Source organism: Electrophorus electricus, chromosome 3, assembly GCF_041902795.1.
Source record: "Electrophorus electricus isolate QZ-2024a chromosome 3, ASM4190279v1, whole genome shotgun sequence".
NCBI classification, from domain to species: Eukaryota; Metazoa; Chordata; class Actinopteri; order Gymnotiformes; family Gymnotidae; genus Electrophorus; species Electrophorus electricus.
In genome coordinates, this window is record NC_137499.1 from 37,311,991 (window position 1) to 37,331,558 (window position 19,568).

General features: G+C 45.3%; 3 protein-coding genes and 1 long non-coding RNA gene across 5 annotated transcripts in view; 1 reads left to right on the plus strand and 3 right to left on the minus strand.

Moving 5' to 3' along the window:
- ppfia3 (PTPRF interacting protein alpha 3) overlaps positions 1 to 1,757 on the minus strand; it is a 39,379-nt gene extending 37,622 nt beyond the window's left edge. For both annotated transcript variants that reach the window (XM_081711407.1, XM_027025678.3), the window contains exon 1: positions 1,599 to 1,757. The gene's annotated coding sequence lies outside the window, so the exon portion shown is untranslated. The remainder of the gene's footprint in view (positions 1 to 1,598) is intronic.
- A 171-nt stretch (positions 1,758 to 1,928) lies between these two features.
- Positions 1,929 to 5,287, plus strand: LOC145657049 (uncharacterized). The gene is made up of 2 exons (XR_014122870.1): positions 1,929 to 4,073; positions 4,917 to 5,287. It is a non-coding gene; the product is annotated as an uncharacterized LOC145657049 (long non-coding RNA).
- On the minus strand, positions 5,135 to 14,314 carry nucb1 (nucleobindin 1). The gene is made up of 13 exons (XM_027025671.3): positions 14,227 to 14,314; positions 13,304 to 13,436; positions 12,580 to 12,687; positions 11,750 to 11,882; positions 11,107 to 11,210; positions 10,343 to 10,528; positions 10,035 to 10,125; positions 9,728 to 9,786; positions 9,502 to 9,594; positions 8,501 to 8,590; positions 7,917 to 8,090; positions 7,132 to 7,258; positions 5,135 to 6,964 (listed from the first exon to the last, which is right to left on the minus strand). The coding sequence occupies exons 2-13, from the start codon at positions 13,430 to 13,432 to the stop codon at positions 6,876 to 6,878; spliced, it is 1,383 nt and encodes a 460-aa protein (XP_026881472.2). The 5' UTR covers positions 13,433 to 13,436; positions 14,227 to 14,314; the 3' UTR covers positions 5,135 to 6,875.
- Positions 14,315 to 14,705: 391 nt separating this feature from the next.
- On the minus strand, positions 14,706 to 19,273 carry ccndx (cyclin Dx). The gene is made up of 4 exons (XM_027025672.3): positions 16,707 to 19,273; positions 16,002 to 16,217; positions 15,470 to 15,790; positions 14,706 to 15,258 (listed from the first exon to the last, which is right to left on the minus strand). The coding sequence occupies exons 1-4, from the start codon at positions 16,926 to 16,928 to the stop codon at positions 15,103 to 15,105; spliced, it is 915 nt and encodes a 304-aa protein (XP_026881473.2). The 5' UTR covers positions 16,929 to 19,273; the 3' UTR covers positions 14,706 to 15,102.
- Positions 19,274 to 19,568: the final 295 nt, after the last annotated feature.

Here is a 19,568-nt window from a genome sequence, read left to right on the forward strand (position 1 = left end):
CAGCTGGGAGCAGGAGAGTTTGTGAAGGGTGTAGATGGAAATGCCTTAAACATCTAGTCTTATGACGTTTATTCAGTATGACATATGTAGACTACGCCTAGAGGTAGGCATCAAAATCTGAGGGTGGATCTGTCCTGTGGTGAAACAGGAAGAAAACAGATTCGAGGTTTTTATGAGGGCTGGATGAAGATTCTGTTACAATCTAGAAGTGCCACACTACAGAGCTTCACTCAGACTGTCGCACCGGGGGAAAAAGCACCAAACGACCCATGTCAGTCACCAATCACACCCGCGTGTTCGCGCGGGTACTGCTCCCATAACGGACATCTATCATCACGCTCTCTGTCAAATCCACGGTGTGCTCCAAAACTGGACTTCACGTGCTTGGAAACAGAATTTCACGTGAGAATAAACCAGAGGTTCCAGAGATGGAATTTTAGTGCCATGACTCCCCGGCATGTGTGATCCCTGATTTCATGGGATCAATCAAACACTGAAAGCCAGCTCGTGCTCATCGGTGGGGCAGGTTAGACCTACAATTGCCACCAAAGGCCTGAACGCACGAACGCGTGCACATCCGCGAGCGTCTCTGCACAGTAAGCGCGGACAGTTAGAGATTAGTTTGCATCATTAAGGCTGAGGCGGGGTAATGCAGCTCGTCTCGCGACGGGTAGGCCACAAATGGAGGTAAAGCTCATTATTTACAGACGACGATGAGGCGAGGCGGTGTACAGCCCCGCAACGTCAGGAAAGCCTCCCCTTGGCAACGGCCAGCAGCATTTAAAATAGTACTATCCGTTTTGTCTCGCCTATATCAAATAATTAATATATACATAAGGCAAAGCAAGAGTGCACTTTTTGCTTCGCTATACCACTGTATGGGTATTATTGGCTGGAGAAACAGCTCTCGTGCGCAGCCTGTTAGTCATATAGCTAATAATGGATGCGCATGATATGGCCCGCGGAAGAGAAAGCCAGTGTGCTCGTGTGGCTGTGCAGTGTCGACGGGCATGGCCGAAACACACAGGGAGGATATGAGATCCGTGCCGAGTCCATCCAGTGCGTTTAAACATCACATTTCAGTCATTATTAGCTTGGAAGGGGATGCATAGGTTAGCCTGTAGACTGACTATTAATATTCTCAAAAAGAGGCAAAGGTTGAGTGAAAATGGCGTGGACATATTAACGCAATAAACATCTGCATGATGCTCAGTGTAATGTTATGAAGCGGTGCACAAGCCTAAATGGATGTGTTGACGTATTCCTTAGCCGCGCGCTCCACCATTAGGCTACAATATATATGCCGTCGCTTTAGCAGATGCACGAATGGACATGCAGTCAGAATGAAATAATCACATTTTATCCACGATATCGAAGGCAATGCACGAGGCGCGGCGATTTTTCTCTTATAAAGCCGTTTATTCCCTTATTTTATCTCATCCTTTCGCCTCGTCCCCACCTCCTGGCTCCTTCAGCCCCCACCCCAACCCCCACCCCCTCCACCCCATCACAGCTGGGCGATAATACACACAAACACACACACTGGAAAATAATGCATGCGAAGGTCTGATGCGCGCGCCGGATTTTCTGCTTCTCACCCTTGTCATCGCCGGGAGTCAATGCATGACACTACATCCCCGCTGACACCGTCCGAGCGCGGCGCCTACGGGTCCCGGTACTGCCGTTTAAGCCCAGTTATCAGCCCCGTCCCTCTCCCTCACACATAGCGACCGCACCAAGCGAGAGCAGCGTTACGCCTAACTCCGGACAGTCCCGGTCTCTCTCTGTCTCTCTCGCTCTCTCCCTTCCTCGCTCCCTCCTCCCTCCCTCGCGCGTATGCAAAGGTGCTGGGTCTTAAAGAAACATTCTCGCAGCTTTTCTGAGCACGCACTCGCCCCCGCGCGCACCCCTATCGCCCTAGAATAAACAGCAAAGTTGTGCAGATTTCAGTGGCATGAAATAGCCGTGCAACGTGTCGTCTGCGGGTGCAGACGCGTCTTGCACGTACACGGAGGTTAGGCTACATCACCTCATGAGTGTTACGCACGTCCAAGCGATATTGTCCAGTGCGCACCGCTGGGTACCATTGGCGACCGGCGCCAGCATTAGCACGCCCTCTACTGGCCGCAGCGAGTATTGCGCCCCCGCACATGTCTCAGTTCTACAATTAGTCTCCGACAGCCTCTCGGTCGACGCGTGCAGATGATTTTTCGATGCATGCCAGGTAGCTCGTACCATTTTGCCGCTAGCTAGTTTTATTTGTTATTTAATTATTTGTATCTAACCTCGCAGCCATTTCTCCGTTGAATACTTTGAAAGCATACGCATTCGTTACATATTGGCTTTTTCTCAGGTTTACCATTTTATAAAACAGCACGTGTCAGACGCGTCAGACAATGGCCAAATACAAAAACTGATGTGGTTCCTACTGCATCCTCCAGCAAAGCGACCGGTGCGCGCCGTGCGATGATTACGCGCCCCGCCCCCGCCCAATGCAAATGTGTTTTCTGCATAACGATAATGGGACGCTAACCATGACGTGGTTGGTGCGCTTGCGGAGACCCATCTCGGTGAGAGCACCCTCTTTCAAACGAGAGCGCAGACGGGGCACTTTGGGCCAGGCCAATAATGCAAAGACACCGGCAACTGGGCTACCAATAAGCGCGAAGCCGAGGAGGGACCCCGCATTGATGCAACCCAATAACAGCAATCAGGTGACAAGGGGAAGGCAGGGTGGGGTTCGTCAGAAGCGTCCCGAAAGGGATGACGTAATGTGTTTCGAGAGGATGATGTCATCGCCATGCACGACGAGGAGATTTAAAGACACAGCGGTGCTCACGTGGGCACTGTAACTGGAGCAAGGGCCGCGCGAGGACACCGGGACTGCGGACAGGCTCCCACAGAGCTCCTCCGGCTCGGGACATTCTGCTGGATTCTGGGTTATTTACATCGGATAAAAGCATTATTTACGCTATGCTCACAAATTCAGGGTTTCTTCTTTCTTTTTTAAAAAAAACCTGTTCAAATTCATATTTTTTAGAATAACAACCTGCTGAAAACAACACGATGCGACTTCCCATTTTCAACACATATCCACAAATTTGTGCTCCTGAAATATCATATTACAAACCGGTCATCCGACTGTCGGTAGCTTTTTGACAACTGTTAACCAGTCACCATCATTTCATTTACGACACCGAAACCCACGTCTTGTATTGCTCGCGCCTCTGCCTGTGCACTCAGTCACCATGGCAACAGAGGCATTGTGGCCGCGTTGTTCATCGCGTCTGGATCTGCAGCATCCAGCGAGCACGTAGACACAGGAGTACTGGGTCTACGTCTACTTTTACACTTGCTGAGGTCAGGGTAGGGTGAGGATTAGAGGTCACAGCGGGTCACTGATTTAGTCACTTCATAAAACAGATCACTGGACTCTCAACGAACATTTTAAAATCACAAAACATCAGAGGAAGAGAAAACTTTCTCCCAAAGGCACTTCCAGCAAACTTTGCGGGTTCAGGAAACACACCCAACAGTTGTGATTCGGGTTTCAGGTTTGACCTGTGTGTGATGCTTCACTCTAGGGCCTCAGTTCCAGAGACTCTGTGTGCTGCTTTGTTTTTGCACTGGACTCATCAAGGGCCAGGGAAAATGATGAGCTGAAGCAGGTGTGGTTTGCTCAAATTATCAGATGAAGGTGAAGTTTGGTACGGGTCCTGATGATATGCCATCTCCTTCAACGCATTCTCACTCGAGGATGTTCTGACCACGTTACACCCAAGACTGACCATATGTTTGTCCCAGAACTGATCTACTTGTGTATGTGTCTTGTTCTTCATGGACGAACACATCCTTCATTATCCCAGTCAACCATTGCCTTGCCAGAATACACAGATTAGAAGGCACAAAACAACAACAACAAACAAACAAGCAAAAAGCCAGAGATGTCTTCAAGATGTGCGGAAACTGTCCCAATTCAAAAAGAAAAAAAAAAAAAGTAAAAGCTTCCGGATTTCAGAATAGTTTTTACCAAGCTAGATAACACCAAAGAGTGGACAAAATGAGCCATTGTGGTAAGTGTCTCTGCTCTCCCCCTACACTGAATGAGTAGCCCAGACATTTAGAGAAGTGCTCTGCTATAATCGGAGTTTTCTGAACGCACAGTGGACAAAGCAAAGGAGACTAATATCCAGAATAACACAAAGGTTAAGAAAATATTTGTCACATGGATAGCTATGAGGGTGATAGGTATACGTGCGTGATTGAACTGACGTTTGCCTGTTCAGAGCTCCCTCTGCTGTTTACCACTGGCATTACAGTGTCGCACATAAGGGCAGAGTAGGTACTGATTGCTGAATTATACTATTTGTGTTATATGACAGTGTATGATATAGCTGTCTAAACTACGTTAATTTAATAAGAAAATGTGACAGGAACGTGTAGAGTTAAAGAGAATATGGAAAATGAGACTTCGTCATAGCCAAATACAATGTCAAAGTTGTCGTGTAGGTACATTGTCCACTGTAAAGGAGATAATTGAATGTAATGCATACTTAGTGTAAATGGTTTAAACACATTTGATGGTTTGGTAATGTTTCATGGTCCAAGAGGAAAAGAGGTGTGTGTGCATGCACCCAAGAGGGAAGGTTTCAACGCTGCTGCTGACAAAATCTCCCAGAGTGAACCTCTTGCTCACCCTGGTTTAAGAACCAGCAGAAATGTGCACCAAGACAAAAGTAGGATGATTCACTGAGACATGGCCTACTCAGCCATGCAGAGCTCAAAGCCTTAGTTCACACTGAAAAAGCCCCAACAAAACCTACAGCCCATTCTTAGTCCAACTCCTCCTACAGAGACTGACTCATCTTTCAGAGCCCTTTGTAATACATCTCCTCTTTCTATGCTTCTATACGCAGCCATTCTGGAGCTGCAGCTCCTGAACGTCTGAGGGCCCCCACACACCTGGCTCCCTTTCAAAATGTTGCCACAGATTATAATTCATTAATGTTTGTTAAATAAGGCGTGTGTGTCTATGCTTTGGCCATCATTTCTTAGGATATTTTCAAATTTAAGTGAAAAACTGTATTGGCTTTAATCAAGTATGGAAATTATTGAAAATAAAACACTGGAAGAGTAAAGGTTGGTGTAGTTTTTAATGTCCTTTTTATCCTCCTCAGTAAAACCCATTTGCATCAGGTTCATTCAACAACGCATTTATTTTTAGATTAGAAATAAGATTGCATGAAGCAGCAATTTCCTAAAGAACTGTAATCAAACTGAGAAATTACCTCGAGGTAAGAAGGTGAGAAACACTTCTTTAAAAGGGGATGAAATTACAACAACAGGAAAAGAAAGGGAAAGAAATCCGGTTGCGTAAAGCGAAACCTGTGAACCTGTACAGACTGCACGCTCTGATTGTCTGGGGAGGCCATGAGACAGCCGGTTTGATTGGCAGGTGGCAGCTGCGGCATGAGGGGTGTGGCTGCAGGGTCACCAGGGTCAACGAGTGCTCAACAGACGCGGGAAAGAATTTGGAGCTGGAACGTGATGGTAGTGAGAACACTACATTGCGGCCAGACCGTTACTCGCGGTCAGAGCCGCTGTCACAAAGCCACAGTGCAGCTTCCGGACAAAGCCTGGAGAAATTCTGAACAATGAAATATTCTTTTTTTTTTTTTTTTTCCTTAAAAGTCAACAAATGAGAACAAAAGGGAAATAAATAGAGTTGCAGGAGTGAGACTGACGAGAAATATTCCAAACATCACACAAAATTAGGGTTGGGATCAAAGGATTCTGAAAGAAGAAAAAAGCATTTTCCAACATGTGTCCCATTAAAATCACAACAGGAGACCTTGCTGTCAGCATCTGTTCAGAGGCCTTTTTAGGACTAGTACTAATGTATTTGTGCAAGGATGACGGGGTTGTGGCGTCTTTCGGCATGTGGGTTGTTCCATTTGCAGGAAGTCAACCACTGAGCACGCATGGGCCTCCGCCGAGCGTGCACGCGGCCACGGCGCTCCGCCGAGCGTGCACGCGGCCACAGTGCCGAGCGAGAGCTCTCAGAAGCAGCAGGAGTCCTGGCTTACAGTTACGAGGCAAAAACCACTGCATGTGGTCAGAATGTGAGCATAATGATGAATGTGTGCAGAATACTTGGGAAAGATCTAAAATACAAATTTTGAAATATTTTTTTAAATATCTTTTGAAATATTCACGTGTCCTCCACACACACACACACACAAAGCATGAGAGAAGTCTCTAGAAGCATGCTTTGGACAGTGCACAACACGAGACAAATGTTCCCCAGCCCTGCGATGCCACTGCACTGCCTCCGCGTGTGTTCTCACGACTCCTGAGAAACGCCACAGCTGTGGCAGAGTAGAGGCCAGCGCTCCCTGTCTGAGCAGAACAGAGCGATGGGGCATACAGAGATCCTCCTGGAGCTGTGCAGGACAGCACAGCACTACTACACACTCACCGCATCACCGGCCCCCACCAAACTGTGGGAGTGTGCATGTTTGTGTGTGCAGTGAGTACACCTCTTGAGAGAGAGAGAGAGAGAGACAGAGAGAGAGAGTGTGTGTGTGTGTGTGTGTGTGTGTGTGTGTGTGTATATATATATATATATATATATATATATATATATATATATATATGTGTATGTGTGCGCGCATGCTTGGAGGGTCTAGGTTCTTAAAGAAGTGAGGAATCGGGTATGTGAGGCTCTGCGCTTTGTTGTAGTTGTTTAGACTTTGCGCTTTTCGGTTCTAAGCACAGGATTGTGTGTGTATAGTTGCACACACATTATAATAGGAGCTGGCATGAATATCATCATCGTCATTTTGTGTATAGGTGTATGTGTGGCTGGGTGGGTGTTAAGGCGTATGCTGTGGAAGGTTCTGTGGTGGCTCTGCAGGCAGACTGTTCCGGACCTCTCCATTCTGGTCCACCAGTACCTTCCCAACTGCAAAACAGACACACACACACAGACACACAGACACACAGACACACACACACACACACACACACACACACACACACACACCTTACTGAACATAACCAGAGACAGACAGAAAGAACCCTGGCGTTGTGATCTCAGGGCCATGTGGGGTGCGTGTGGCTGCCTCTTACCTTGGCTGCCATCTTGAGCCATGCTCTGGCTCTCTTGCTGAAACTGTAGTTCTCCATTAGGACCCGAGGGAGGTGGTCTGCGCACTGCCTGCTGGTCCTTCTGTCTTTGGGACATCTCCAACACCGCCTGATTACAGAACGACAAAAGTGAAAACTTAGCAGACTGGCAAAAGCATAGCAATTCAATCTCAAGCTATTATCTCACACACACACCCCCACCCCCAACCACACACTCACACACCTGATGTGTATTTATATGTTTGTGCAGTTGGGGATGTCTCAAAAACTGAATCTAATCGAACATACTGAAATTACATAAATCAACTTTTAAAACCAAAAGTACATGATGGATATTTTCAGACCCTCCCTAAACTCTCTCACCAATCAGACCCTATTAATCATATGTTTCCAATACCCATATTTTATGTTAGCGCTTCAGTGTCTGTTGCGTTCTGAAAAAACTCCAACAAATTGCCATCTATCCTGGCATCACAAGCGGCCAGCGTTTTCCCAGTTCCTGACAGCACAGTGAATGTGACAACCTGCTATCACCAACCTCTCCACCCCTTCTTCTGACCCTCTCCTGTATGCGAGATGTTCTCACATCCATCAAGTTTGTGTGGTGATCAGCCTCCTACTCCTGGTCACAACTACCACTTCACTAACGGCATAGTACCGACTCAGGACATGTTCAGAGGAAACTCAATGAATTGGGGTGAGCATTTCTGCTCTCCTGTGCCCAAATTTTTTTTTACCTGACCTATTTTTTTTATTTATGGCCTCACCTGCTGGTACTCTTTCTTCTGGGCCTCGAGAGCTTTGCCTCTCTCTCTGAGAATTTCCTGTTCCTGTCTCAGGGTCTCCGCCCTCCTGCTGAGCTCCACTTCCTTATCCCGGAGCTCCGCCTCAAAACGCTGAAGCTCCACCTCCGTGAACACAGGTTTCTTGTCATCCAGTGTCTTACAGGACAAGAAGTTAATTAAAAAAAATGTTTAAAAACGTTAATGCGCTATATAATAGTTTAGTAATTACAGACAGGTATTGGCTGAACATTTCTGAATACAAACACTAAATTGAATGCATTAACAAATCTTCATGCCATAATAACTACAAAATTACTTCAGACTGTTTCAAGTTAGGGATTTAACGCATACATGCTCGTGGGAATTCTGATTCTGCATGATATGACATTGACTAGAATTTGTTGATTTTACGTTAGGCCGGTCCTAGCAGCACGGCAAACTGCAAAATCAGATCAGTACTCTTTCCTGGAGAAAGTCATGCAGCCCTGTGGAGTTGTGCTGTGGTTCTGGAACACAGCTGCTGGCTGGATCACTGGGGCCCCCAGATCGGAGCGCTAGTCCCTCACCTCCCACTCTTTGGGGCTGTTGAAATCTTTCTTCTCCATGGATCTGAGGAACTCCTCTAGGCTGACCAGTCGGTCATGATTGAGATCGACCTGCACACATGGGGGGAGGTGAAAGTCAAAAGGTCAAAACAACAACAACAACAACCACCAGCAGAACAGAGACCACTGTACAGCAGCACAGGGAAGACAGGGGAAAGTGTGTCGAATCAAATTCATTCAGATTTGTCCGTTATTTAAGTCTGATTTTAAGATAGAGTGAGGGACAGAGGAAGAAACAGAGTGACACAGAGAAACAGAGTGCAGGCACTGTGATTTAATGGAAACAGAAGATTAACAAGTCATTATTTTTGTTTTATCTACTTCTCTAAATAGTTAATGAGAGACGCGCTATTGAAATATTGCAGAAAATGAACAGTGTGTGTAGGTTATATTTTGGACCTCTGATGAACTCACTGTTTAAGTAGAACAGGAAGCTGAGAGTCACCACAGCAGCTGTGTGTGTGTGTGTGTGAGTGTGAGTGCGTGAGTGTGTGTGTGTGTGTGTGTGCGTGAGTGAGTGAGTGTGTGCGCGCGTATGTGTGTGTGCGCGTGCGTGTGTGTGCGCGCGTGTGTGTGCGTGTGTGCGCGCGCGCGCGCGTGTGTGTGTGTGCGCGTGCGTGTGTGTGCACGTGTGTGTGTGTGCGTGTGTGTGCGCGTGTGTGTGTGTGCGCGCGTGTGCGTGCGTGTGCGTGCGCGCGTGTGTGTGTGTGTGCGCGTGTGTGTGTGTGTGCGCACGTGTGTGTGTGTGTGTGTGCTCCACAGCCTTTATGGAAGGAGATTTAAGACATTTCTGCCTTTCTATGATATACATTATGTATGGTATCTTATGGGTTTTCACCCCCCCTGGATATCTTACGTATTCACTTTACTTTTCTACTGCTTTGGCAAAATTGCATACACAAACAAAATGGGACACACACAGACACACACACGGCGCGAGAGAGAGGGGGAGTGAATCATACGTTTTTCATGACATGTTCCCTCATTCTCAGCCTCTCTTCCTCCATCTCCATCATGTCATCCTCTTCATTCTTGGGGTCATACACCTTCTCCAGCTTAACATAACACGGAATAACAGAAACATCTCTGAGCATCACTCAGGTTAGGTAAAAGAACATCTAAACATGCATCATAAAAACTACCATGAGCTCTCAACAGTATTTTCCTTAAATGGCTGCGTTTCATTACCTCTTTGGTAAAAAGAGCTTCCAGCTCCTGCTCGTCCAACAGACCATCTCCGTTTGTGTCTGCGGGAGACAGAACAGACACAGTTGGGCTCTACGGTAAGACTGTTTTGTACAATCTAGAAGAGGAAGAGAGAGGTGCACAAGGTGGGGGGCTTTCTGGATCATTTAGGCCAAGATCATGCCAAATGTGTGCTCCTGACCACTCACGCTACTGGATGTGCTTAACTTTTGACTCAAGCCATCCTGCTTATGGAAAATCTCTTTTTAAATGTCATTTGCTGCAAATTTGTCATGTTCCACAGACTGACCATGCAGCCTGAAGAAGGTCTTGGGGTTGAACTCCTGTGGGTCCAGACCGTCTGTCTCCTCCCAGACTTCTTTCAGCTGGGCGACACTCCCCTGGGGAGGGGGCGGGAGGGCGAGAGAGAGAGAGAAAGAGAGAGAGAGCGAGCGAGAGAGTGAGAGAGAGCGAGAGAAAGGAACAAGGAAATAAGGCTAGGAGGTTATAAACCAAACAATCTATAATAACCACACAGCCACAATAAAGGGGCTTAGCGCACATATTCACCAAATCTCTCACTCTGTGTCTCTCCATCTCTCTCCCCCCGTGTCTCACCGGTGCATTGACTTTGGGATGCTGTCTGTGTTTCTGCTTCATTTCCTCCAGCCTCTGCTCCTCCCGCTCCCTCTTCTCCTGGTCCAGGCTCCTCAGGTACTCCCTCCTCTCATGCTCCTTTAGCATCTCATAGCGTTTGAACTCCTCGTGACGCTCAGCATCGTAGTTCTCCAAGTCTTTAGTGGCCTGAAACACACACACACGAAGGAGAGTTTAGATGAGCAACCACACACTACGCACTTTCCAGACAAGAAACCCAAAACATTCCACTTAAAAATTTAACCTCCTGCATAGTAATGACGGCTTGCCTCTTCCAACTTTCATGAGAAAATACAAAAAATCTGAAACTAACAGCAATGGCAAAGTCAAGCACAAATACTAATATATTTGATATCTCTGGGTTGCACAGGAATTATGTCCTTAACCAGACCCTAATACTAATCACTAATACTTCACTTCTTTACACACACACACACACACACACACACACACACACACACACACACACAGTTTGCATAATCCTAACCTGTACCTCTGTACAGGTACCTTAATTTTTACATTTATTTATAATTTGTTGTCCAGTTTGTTGTTTAGTCCTGTATTACCTAGATTCCCTGTTTCTATATTCCTGTCTTACTGGTATATGGAGACAACAAAGCACCACTGCACATCACTATAAGGTGGAAATGTTACACCTTAGTCTTAATGCGGGAACAAATCTGAAAAATCTTGTGGGTTTCAGTGCAAGGCTCCAGTTCTGTTACCGTGGCGATTAGCAGCTCCAGGTCTCTGGCCTCAAATGTGTTCTGATTGTGGGGATCAAGATGCTCAAACTGCTTTAGCAAGGACACGTGATCCATCTGAACACCTACAAGACACATGAGAGACCATGAGAGACACACAGGTCACACGTGTTTGACCATGAGAGACACAGGTCATAGATGTTAAGGTGAGTTGTTTTTGTTTTGTTTTAAAAAACACCTTTACTGGGACAATCAAGTCTCCTCAAATGTACCTCACAAGTACATTAGACACAACTAGCAATGAAGGAGAGGAGCAACCCACCATGCATTAAAAAAAACTAAATATCAAAAATCAATTGCCAACTTCAACAGGACACAAGACCTCATGAACTCTGGTACGTTCCCTATGGCACTGCAGTATGCATGCGACATTCACCACACAGCCACCAAGCCCGTAAACACGGCCCCCACACCCACAGTTCCCTGACCCCTTGTCATTTTCCAAATGACGAGCCTTGCTGTACAAGATTTTTAAAAATCAGTAATAAAGAATAATGATAAAATAGTAAAATAATAAGTGAGAGAGCGAGAGCGCTGGCAGAGGAGATCTACAGACACGTAGTACATAATCACCACACTTGCTGACACACAGACACACACTTACTCTGTGTGTTGGTGCTGTCCAGTTTAGCTTTCAGCAGCATTCTGAGGCGAGACACTTCCTGTCTCTTCAGTTCATCCAGCCGAGTTCTGACATGGTGTCCCACCAGGTCCAGTTCTTTACTCAGACGCCCATTCTGACGCAGAACCACAAGAACCTCGCTGTTTAATATTGTTTTTCACGCTCTTATTCTAAATACTACGTTACATATTATAATGTTACATAAATAAACCCCCACACACACAAACAGCTCCAGGCAGCGACTAAAATGGTCGCAATTTGGACCAAAAATATTAATTTGCTCGCCAATGGCTTTGGACACTTTAAATTTTCTATACATTTTATTCATTTTTAATATTTTTACTTTTGTTTTATTACTGTATTTTTGTTGTTATATGTTATACATTCATTTAGAGGATTTATTTCCTCCTTCATATAAGGAAATCAGCCCACATCAGCCCTAGTCTGCACCAGCTACACTGGCAAGCAGAGAACTGCTACGTTTTGCAAAGTGACTTTTTGCAAAGTTGATACGATGGTAAAAAAAAATGCCGACTCAAAAAATATAATTTTTCCCACAACAATCTGCATCTCACTCAGAAATTAAGGAGTCATCTGTTAAATCCCCATCAAGACTCAGTTAGCCAGGATGAAGCAGAGGAAGACATGCACAAAGATATCTCAACAACTGACAGACATGCATACATATTGTTACATATTGTAATATGTTACATAAATACACACACACATCAAAGGAAGAAAACACAAGAGAATAAGAAACAGTCAGAATGAGAGAGAGACAGAAAACCTCCATAGGAGTGAGAGGGCTGTACTTTAATGTCTTCTGTGTTGGCAGTCTGTAGCTTCTCCCTGAAGTGGGGGTCAGTCTCCAAGACCTCGATGACTTCTCTCAGGTAACGGTCATAGTACAGGCCTGTGTCCTACAAGAGCATCGAGAGAGGCTGCAGATGACAGGGTTTCATCAGTCATACCAGTCATACGATCCAGGGCAGCATTTAACCACATCATATCAGGAGTCTCCAGTGGCTTCATATATCAAGCAATTCCTGATGTAATGTACATCAAAATAATTCCAATACACATATAAAACATATTAAATATTATTGAGTATATGTGTGTTTGGGGGTGTGCATTATATTTATGGAATTTAGCAGATGCTCTTATTCAGGGTCACTAACGTATTTACACATACACTGGCGTTACTAGCAGCTTACTTTATAAGGTGAGCTGCATGCATTACTGCATCTGTGGGCTTGTCCGGGGCTTTAACCTCACACACGCGCTTTACCATCAGGCGCCGACTCATTGCCTAAATCAGGGGCTACTCTAGGCCCAGAGCCCCACTGTTCTGCACAGCGTTGTGTTGAGTCAGGGCAGTGGGGCCCAAAGATTGGAGGTGAGGACCTTTGACACAAGGCTGCACTTCACAGGTATCAGCACAGCACTCACACTTGGGGATATAAATGAACAGGAAACACTGCCTTGGAAAGTATTCATGCTGAGACTGAGAAATGCATCGGTCGTATATAGCCATACCACATTCTCCTCTCCTTTTTCCTCCATCTGGGGAGGCTCTTCCTGGGCATTGGTGTTCCTGTCTATGGGCACTGACCACACCCTCAAAGAGATGGACAGGAGCAGCAGCCAATGACAAACCCCCACCATACTCCTAGGAAAAGTAAATGCAATAATGGGTATTGAAAGAAGGCCGACCCTTAATAACTTAAGGCAGAGTTCACGTTACTGTAATAAGATATCAGAGGTTCACTGTATTTTCAGAAAGCTCTGACACTGTTACAGACAATAAAAATTAAGTGTTAAGGTAAGTAGCGGTTTTCTATACATCAAACACACTTTAGTGAAAATGGCTTGTAGATCAGATATACACATGAACACAATCTCTCTAGCTATGGCTAGAGAGCACACTATGGCACACTAAGGTATAGTCACCGAGTTTACAAACCTCGATCTTACTGGAGTAGGGAAACCGCAGCTAAAAGCCAATTAAATAAATCTTCGGCGTTAACAGGTGGTCTCTGAGCCCCCAGATAGAATGCCAGCTATATCTAACGTTAAGCAAACTCTTAACGTTCTATCTTCGAAGAGATTGAAACAATTAGCTGGCATTTATAATCGTTGATAATGAATCCTGGCATAAGCATCACCGCTTGCCTATGAATTACAAATATGAGCCCCACAGCCGATAAAAATACCCCACAGCTCTGTTGACATCTCCGTCCTGCGCAGGAGCACAGCTATGCTAGTTATCTTAGCTTAGCTTATCTTATCTTATCTTAGCTTAGCTTATCTTACTAGGTTAGCTACTTTGGCCCCTGAAATTTACTTTTGGCAGCTGAGTTAGAACAAACAGTTCCTGTAATTTATCATTTACTGTTAGCGTCTGTTTCGTTTAAACGTTGTTGTTGTTTTCTTGTCCATAAAAACTGCAAATAACATACCTGCGCTTCCCCTATTTTGACCACCGACGTCCGGAAAGCTTCTGGAAATAACAGAGCCCCGCAATATGACGTCATCGATGAGCGCCGGTGACGGAGGAAACCACGTGTTAGTTTTGCTGCGGTGGCGTTGAGGGTCCCAGGCAGCGCCTGAGCCACTCTGGTAAGGCTCTGGACCCCGGAGCTAAATTCACATATGTGCTCAATTATTTTATGCTCTCTAATGTTGCGCATAAAAAACATATAGCTTGTTCAGATCGTGTTTTTTAATGATTTTAGAGCACGACCTGAATATGACTGGATATGAATTCAAGTTAACTACTTTGCAGTTAATTAGTCATTTGTTATGTCATATTAATTAAAACTGAGATATCTTAAAGTTTTGATACTGGTGACACTTTTCATACGTTGTCATTTCAGATAAAATGTCAGATATGTTACATTTTTACAAGGTTACAAGCTTAATAAAGTTTACTACCGTGTATGTCTATATTATTTATTTTTAAAAATAGATTTTAATTTCATTGGACACTTTGTTATACAGTGTGAAATGTATCAAATAAAATATAACAGTTAAAGAATAAATACATTGATAATAAATTAATAGTACACATTGCAATAGTACAATACCCAGTACAATAGTACAAAACACAAGCAAAAACAACAACAAATCTCAGAAATGCAAACAAAATGTATATAGCACAGGTCAATCTTATTCCCTCAAACAAACAAATAAATAACAACAATTATTAAATTAGAATTAAATAATTTCAAAATTATCATAGGACAACATTTAGAAACCAGGTTTACATCAGTTTCACTGATGGCTAACAGGACGATTATAGATGTGCATTTAAAACAGCTTGTGTTTGCCCTGTGCTAGAGGTCTATCTCCCTCAGGTCAGTGGGAGTGGTCGCTCTGTCCTCCTCCAGCCTGTCAAATTTCTCCTCTTCTTCTTCGCTGTTTCTTAGCCCACTTCTCAGTCGTTCCCTGAGCGCGCCCTCTACCAGCTCACTGTAACACTGCAGCACGGCCTGTGGTCAGAACACACCAGTCAGAAGTGGGCTCAAAAAAAAAAAACACTCTATAAGTTACAGAACCTTTTGCAATGCATTTTGTAGGACACAAGCACAATCAAAAACGCACATAGTGTGAGATACAAATGCAAATGATCTCTTTCCCATGCGCACGCACACACACACACACACACACACATAGTGGAAAGAGAGCATCACATACACTCACCAGATCGGTTTGACAGAGTGTGGCCAGCTTGGAGGTCATGTGCCTCATTTCTCTCTGGCTCCTCCCCTCCAGACCACGAAGAGCAGAGTTCAGTGCTGCTGCAGCAATCAGAGAGGGAGGCGTGCCCAGGAAGCGTGTGTCGCAGACACACATGGCTGCTAGTGTGTCGCTGTGGCGACGGAGTGTGAGGATGAAGTCGCCCACTTCCAGGTCTCCCCCATGCAGTTCCTCCAGACAAGACAGGAAGTGTGGGATGAAGTCCTGAGGTGTCACCGCAGCAACATCCCACCGTAGGGTCCCCAGCACAATACGCTCCATCTCCTGTTTGAAAAGAAAACACATGAATTGCCAAATTACTACTCACATGTTTCAGCGTGTGTAGTAGCACAAACTACTACACACCAAAATTTCAGTGATATTTCAGAAGGGGAAAAAGCAGTCTTTCTGGAAATTAAATCTGTAGCGTGCAGTTCAGCTGTAGGATCTGAGACTAGAGCTTAAAACCTCACCCACTGAAGGGTCTGAGACTCACCCGCAGGTTTGAGGAGAGAAACTCGTACTCGGCAGCAGCGCGCAGGGTGTCGGCGGTAACTGCCTCACTCTCCGTCAGCTTGGAGGCCACCAGGATGCAGGCGGCTGCCAGGCAGGATGGGGAGACAGGCAGAGAGAGCGTGGTAGACAGGTACCGGTCCAACAGAGAGGCCGCCAGTGGAAACACAGACTCATCGCAGCCACACTCGCAGCATACCTAGAAAACACAGGGAGATGGAGAAATAGGGAGGAAGAGATAGAGAGAGGGAAATGAGAGAGAGAAAGGGAGGTATAGAGTGAGTGAGACAATAAGCAATTCAATGTTCTGTTGCAGTTTCCATGAATGTATAACATATACAATTTGAGAGACATTTATCAATACTTTGAGTGAATATCAGAATAGTCTCCGGACTAAGCCAAAATCAAAATATTTCCGAAGCTGCTGGTTTTATTTCATAGTCAGAGATTCTAAAATTTGGCCGTATTGCAGACAGTCATGACTTCACAAATTTGGATGCTAAAGAGGTTTATCAAAAACCTAGCCAGCGACATACATTGAAAATTAGCATGTAGTAATGTATGTTATGACATATAGCAAATATACTGTTCTTTGTAAGTTTCTGTTTTTCTGTATCCGTCCATATTAAATAAACAATAGATAACTACAATGTATTTTAAGATGCAAAGCTGTCTTCAGGAGTCCTACCTCCAGAGCCCACTTGGTGAGCTCCTCCCTGCGTTTGGGCTCCCTCTGAACGAGTGAGACGTAAAGCTGCGAGGGTAGGTACCTCTCCTCCAGCTGCAGCAGCCTCTGCACCACCCTCTGCCCAGACACGCTGGGGTCCCAGGGGGCTCTCACAGCCACCTCTCCCCCCTGAGCTCCAGCCTGCACCTCGTCCACCTCCTCACACCACAGAGACACGGACATCGTCCCTGTCTGACGGAACGCCACTCCTCCACTTCTCCGGAAGGGACCGCGACCTCCTGCTCCTCCTGTGTCCAAGCGCGGACGAGTGGCCGCGTTCGCGTTTGCGCGAGTTATCGGCCAGGTGTCTGAGAGTTAGTGTGCCGCGCGTGCGATCTCTGCCTTAAGTGCGCCTGTTCTGCGTGTCTGGACGTGCGCAGGTGAACGGGAGTGTCTGGGCAGGCCTCTGTGCTGCGTCTCATGCTGCTCAGCTCCCGCCTCTCTTTAAATACCCTCCGAGAGCCAGAAGGACAGGGGGAAAAAAAAAAAGGATGTTGATGAGAAAGTGTGGAATAAAAGAGGCGTGTGTGAAGTGAGTGGAGGAAAATAATAAGACAGCACAACAATGGCATCAACAGGTGGAGAGAGAGAGAGTATGAGGGAGAGAGAGAGAGAGAGAGAGAGAGGGAGGGGACGAAAGAGGGTGAGAGAGCCCCAGAGGGAGAGAGCAACAGCTTGTCACTGACAGTGAGAAAAGAAAAAAAGAGAGAGAGAGAGAGAGAGAGAGAGAGAGAGAGAGAGAGAGAGAGAGAGAGAGAGAGAGGTCATCTTCAAATTCTGACAATGGGAATGAATAATGGTCCGTTTGGATGTTTGTTGGCATGGAAGGGCAACAGTTGTGGTGTTATATGCACACATTTATATTTCATGAGTAATACTTTATATAACATATATACAAAAGCGCACATGTGTTGTGTGCTAAGATGTATCAGTCCCATGAGAACTTTTGAAGGTCATGGTTTGTAGAGGTGTAAAAAGATCTCAGTAAATGCAAAATAGATATATAACATCCAAAGGACCCTTCCCATGTGTGAAGAAATTACTACACTGGAACAAGTACATAAGTATAATCCTAAACCATGTCTTCTGTCTTAAGATGACATTTCACAGAGCACCTGAGTTTCCTAGTTTACTAGTCCAGAAGTAGACGTACTTCTGGACAGATGGAAGGGGATTTTGGTAATCTGATCTAACAATGAAAGCCTGAGATAAGGCTGTAAAACCATTGTCCTGCCGCCGTTTGGGAGTGTGTGCAACGTTTGTTTTAAGTCATAAAGTCACACTTCCTCACGTGCCACCTCATGCCCCACCCCACCCCCCATCTTTTCTGTGGAATCTCATTGTCAAAGCAACTAGTATCCCATTACCCTCTCCCTCTCACCATACACACACACACACACACACACACACACACACACACACACACACACACACACACACACTGCCACTCCCTCTGCCTGTGGCAATCTGGTGTCCTGTTTAAAGAGCAGTGAGGTCCTCTGGGGAGGGCTGGCTGAGGTATGTGCGACAGACAGTGGAGCCAGGCAGGTCAATGAGGCACATTGTCTCCTTTTACCAATCAGTGTCAGACACCAGTGCCTGGCCTTCTGCTGCACACACACACACACACACACACACACACACACACACACACACACACACACACACACACACACTCACTCTTCTGGGGTAGTCCTGGTAGTAGTGATAGCAGGGTCATATATTGTGACTGTTGTGACTACAGGTGGCTAGGCGCTCTGATTGAAATATGAGAACTTTCTTTTTTTTTAACACTAATAACTTCCACACAGATTTTGTGCTTTGCTCTATCAAACAGATTTGATACGCTTGAGATTTACGCTGGAGGGGTTCTTCTCAGGACTCTTTATTCTCGCTGCAGTAATTGCGGCTGCCTCATTTCTTTGTATTTCACTGAATCTGAATATGCAGTGTGTTTAATTAGTGACTAAAACATGCCAGATATCAGATTTTCAGGTTTTAGCCCAGGATGGTTTGGAGTTTATTACTACTATTTTAATCGATTTTAATTGATTAAACAGGACCAACAAGAAAAAGGTGTTTTGAGCCCTTTAAATAACAGCATAACAACTACTCATTATGTAAATGAGTAGGGGCACTTTTAAAAGCTAACAAGTTAGAGGTGATGTGTTGACTATCTGCTCATTCAGACTGAATTCACCATTCTGGTCAGTGCAATGTGTCAGAATGTAGAAAAGTAAAGCATCTATAGTGGGCAGTAATCCACCACTTTCTCTAAATACATGGTTGGATGTCCCACTCTTAGAGATTGTTATCTGTACATTTCTGAGGTTTCCTTTATTTTCTATCACAAAGAGATGGAAAACCCTTCTTTTTTTCCAAAAAATGCAAAACCCGACCAGAAGTAAAGAAGGATGAGGAAAGCCTGAGTGGCTCTTTCTAATCTGATTTACTTTCCTGATGAGAAGGAACTTGAGTCACTTGACATAAAGCTATTTAAACAGCTTTTGGCCATGAAAAGATTTAGCTCAACTCAAAGCAGATTGAGTTTGAATGAAACACTGAATCCACCCCCCCCCCCCTCGTCAAGCAAAGTCAGGTCAAGTGGGGAAGGGGACAGGGGGTGTAAAAAAAACGTGTGCATGTGTGTGTGAGGCAGAACAAAAGTGACAGATCGCCATGCTGTTTAAGTGCCGTGCTAAATTCATAGGTGGCAGCTGTATTCAAACCAACACAGAACACAGTAAGAAGAGCAAAGGGTCGAGAGAGAGAGAGAGAGCGCGCGCAGACAGAAGAAAGAACGGTGTGAGGAGGGGCTAATGG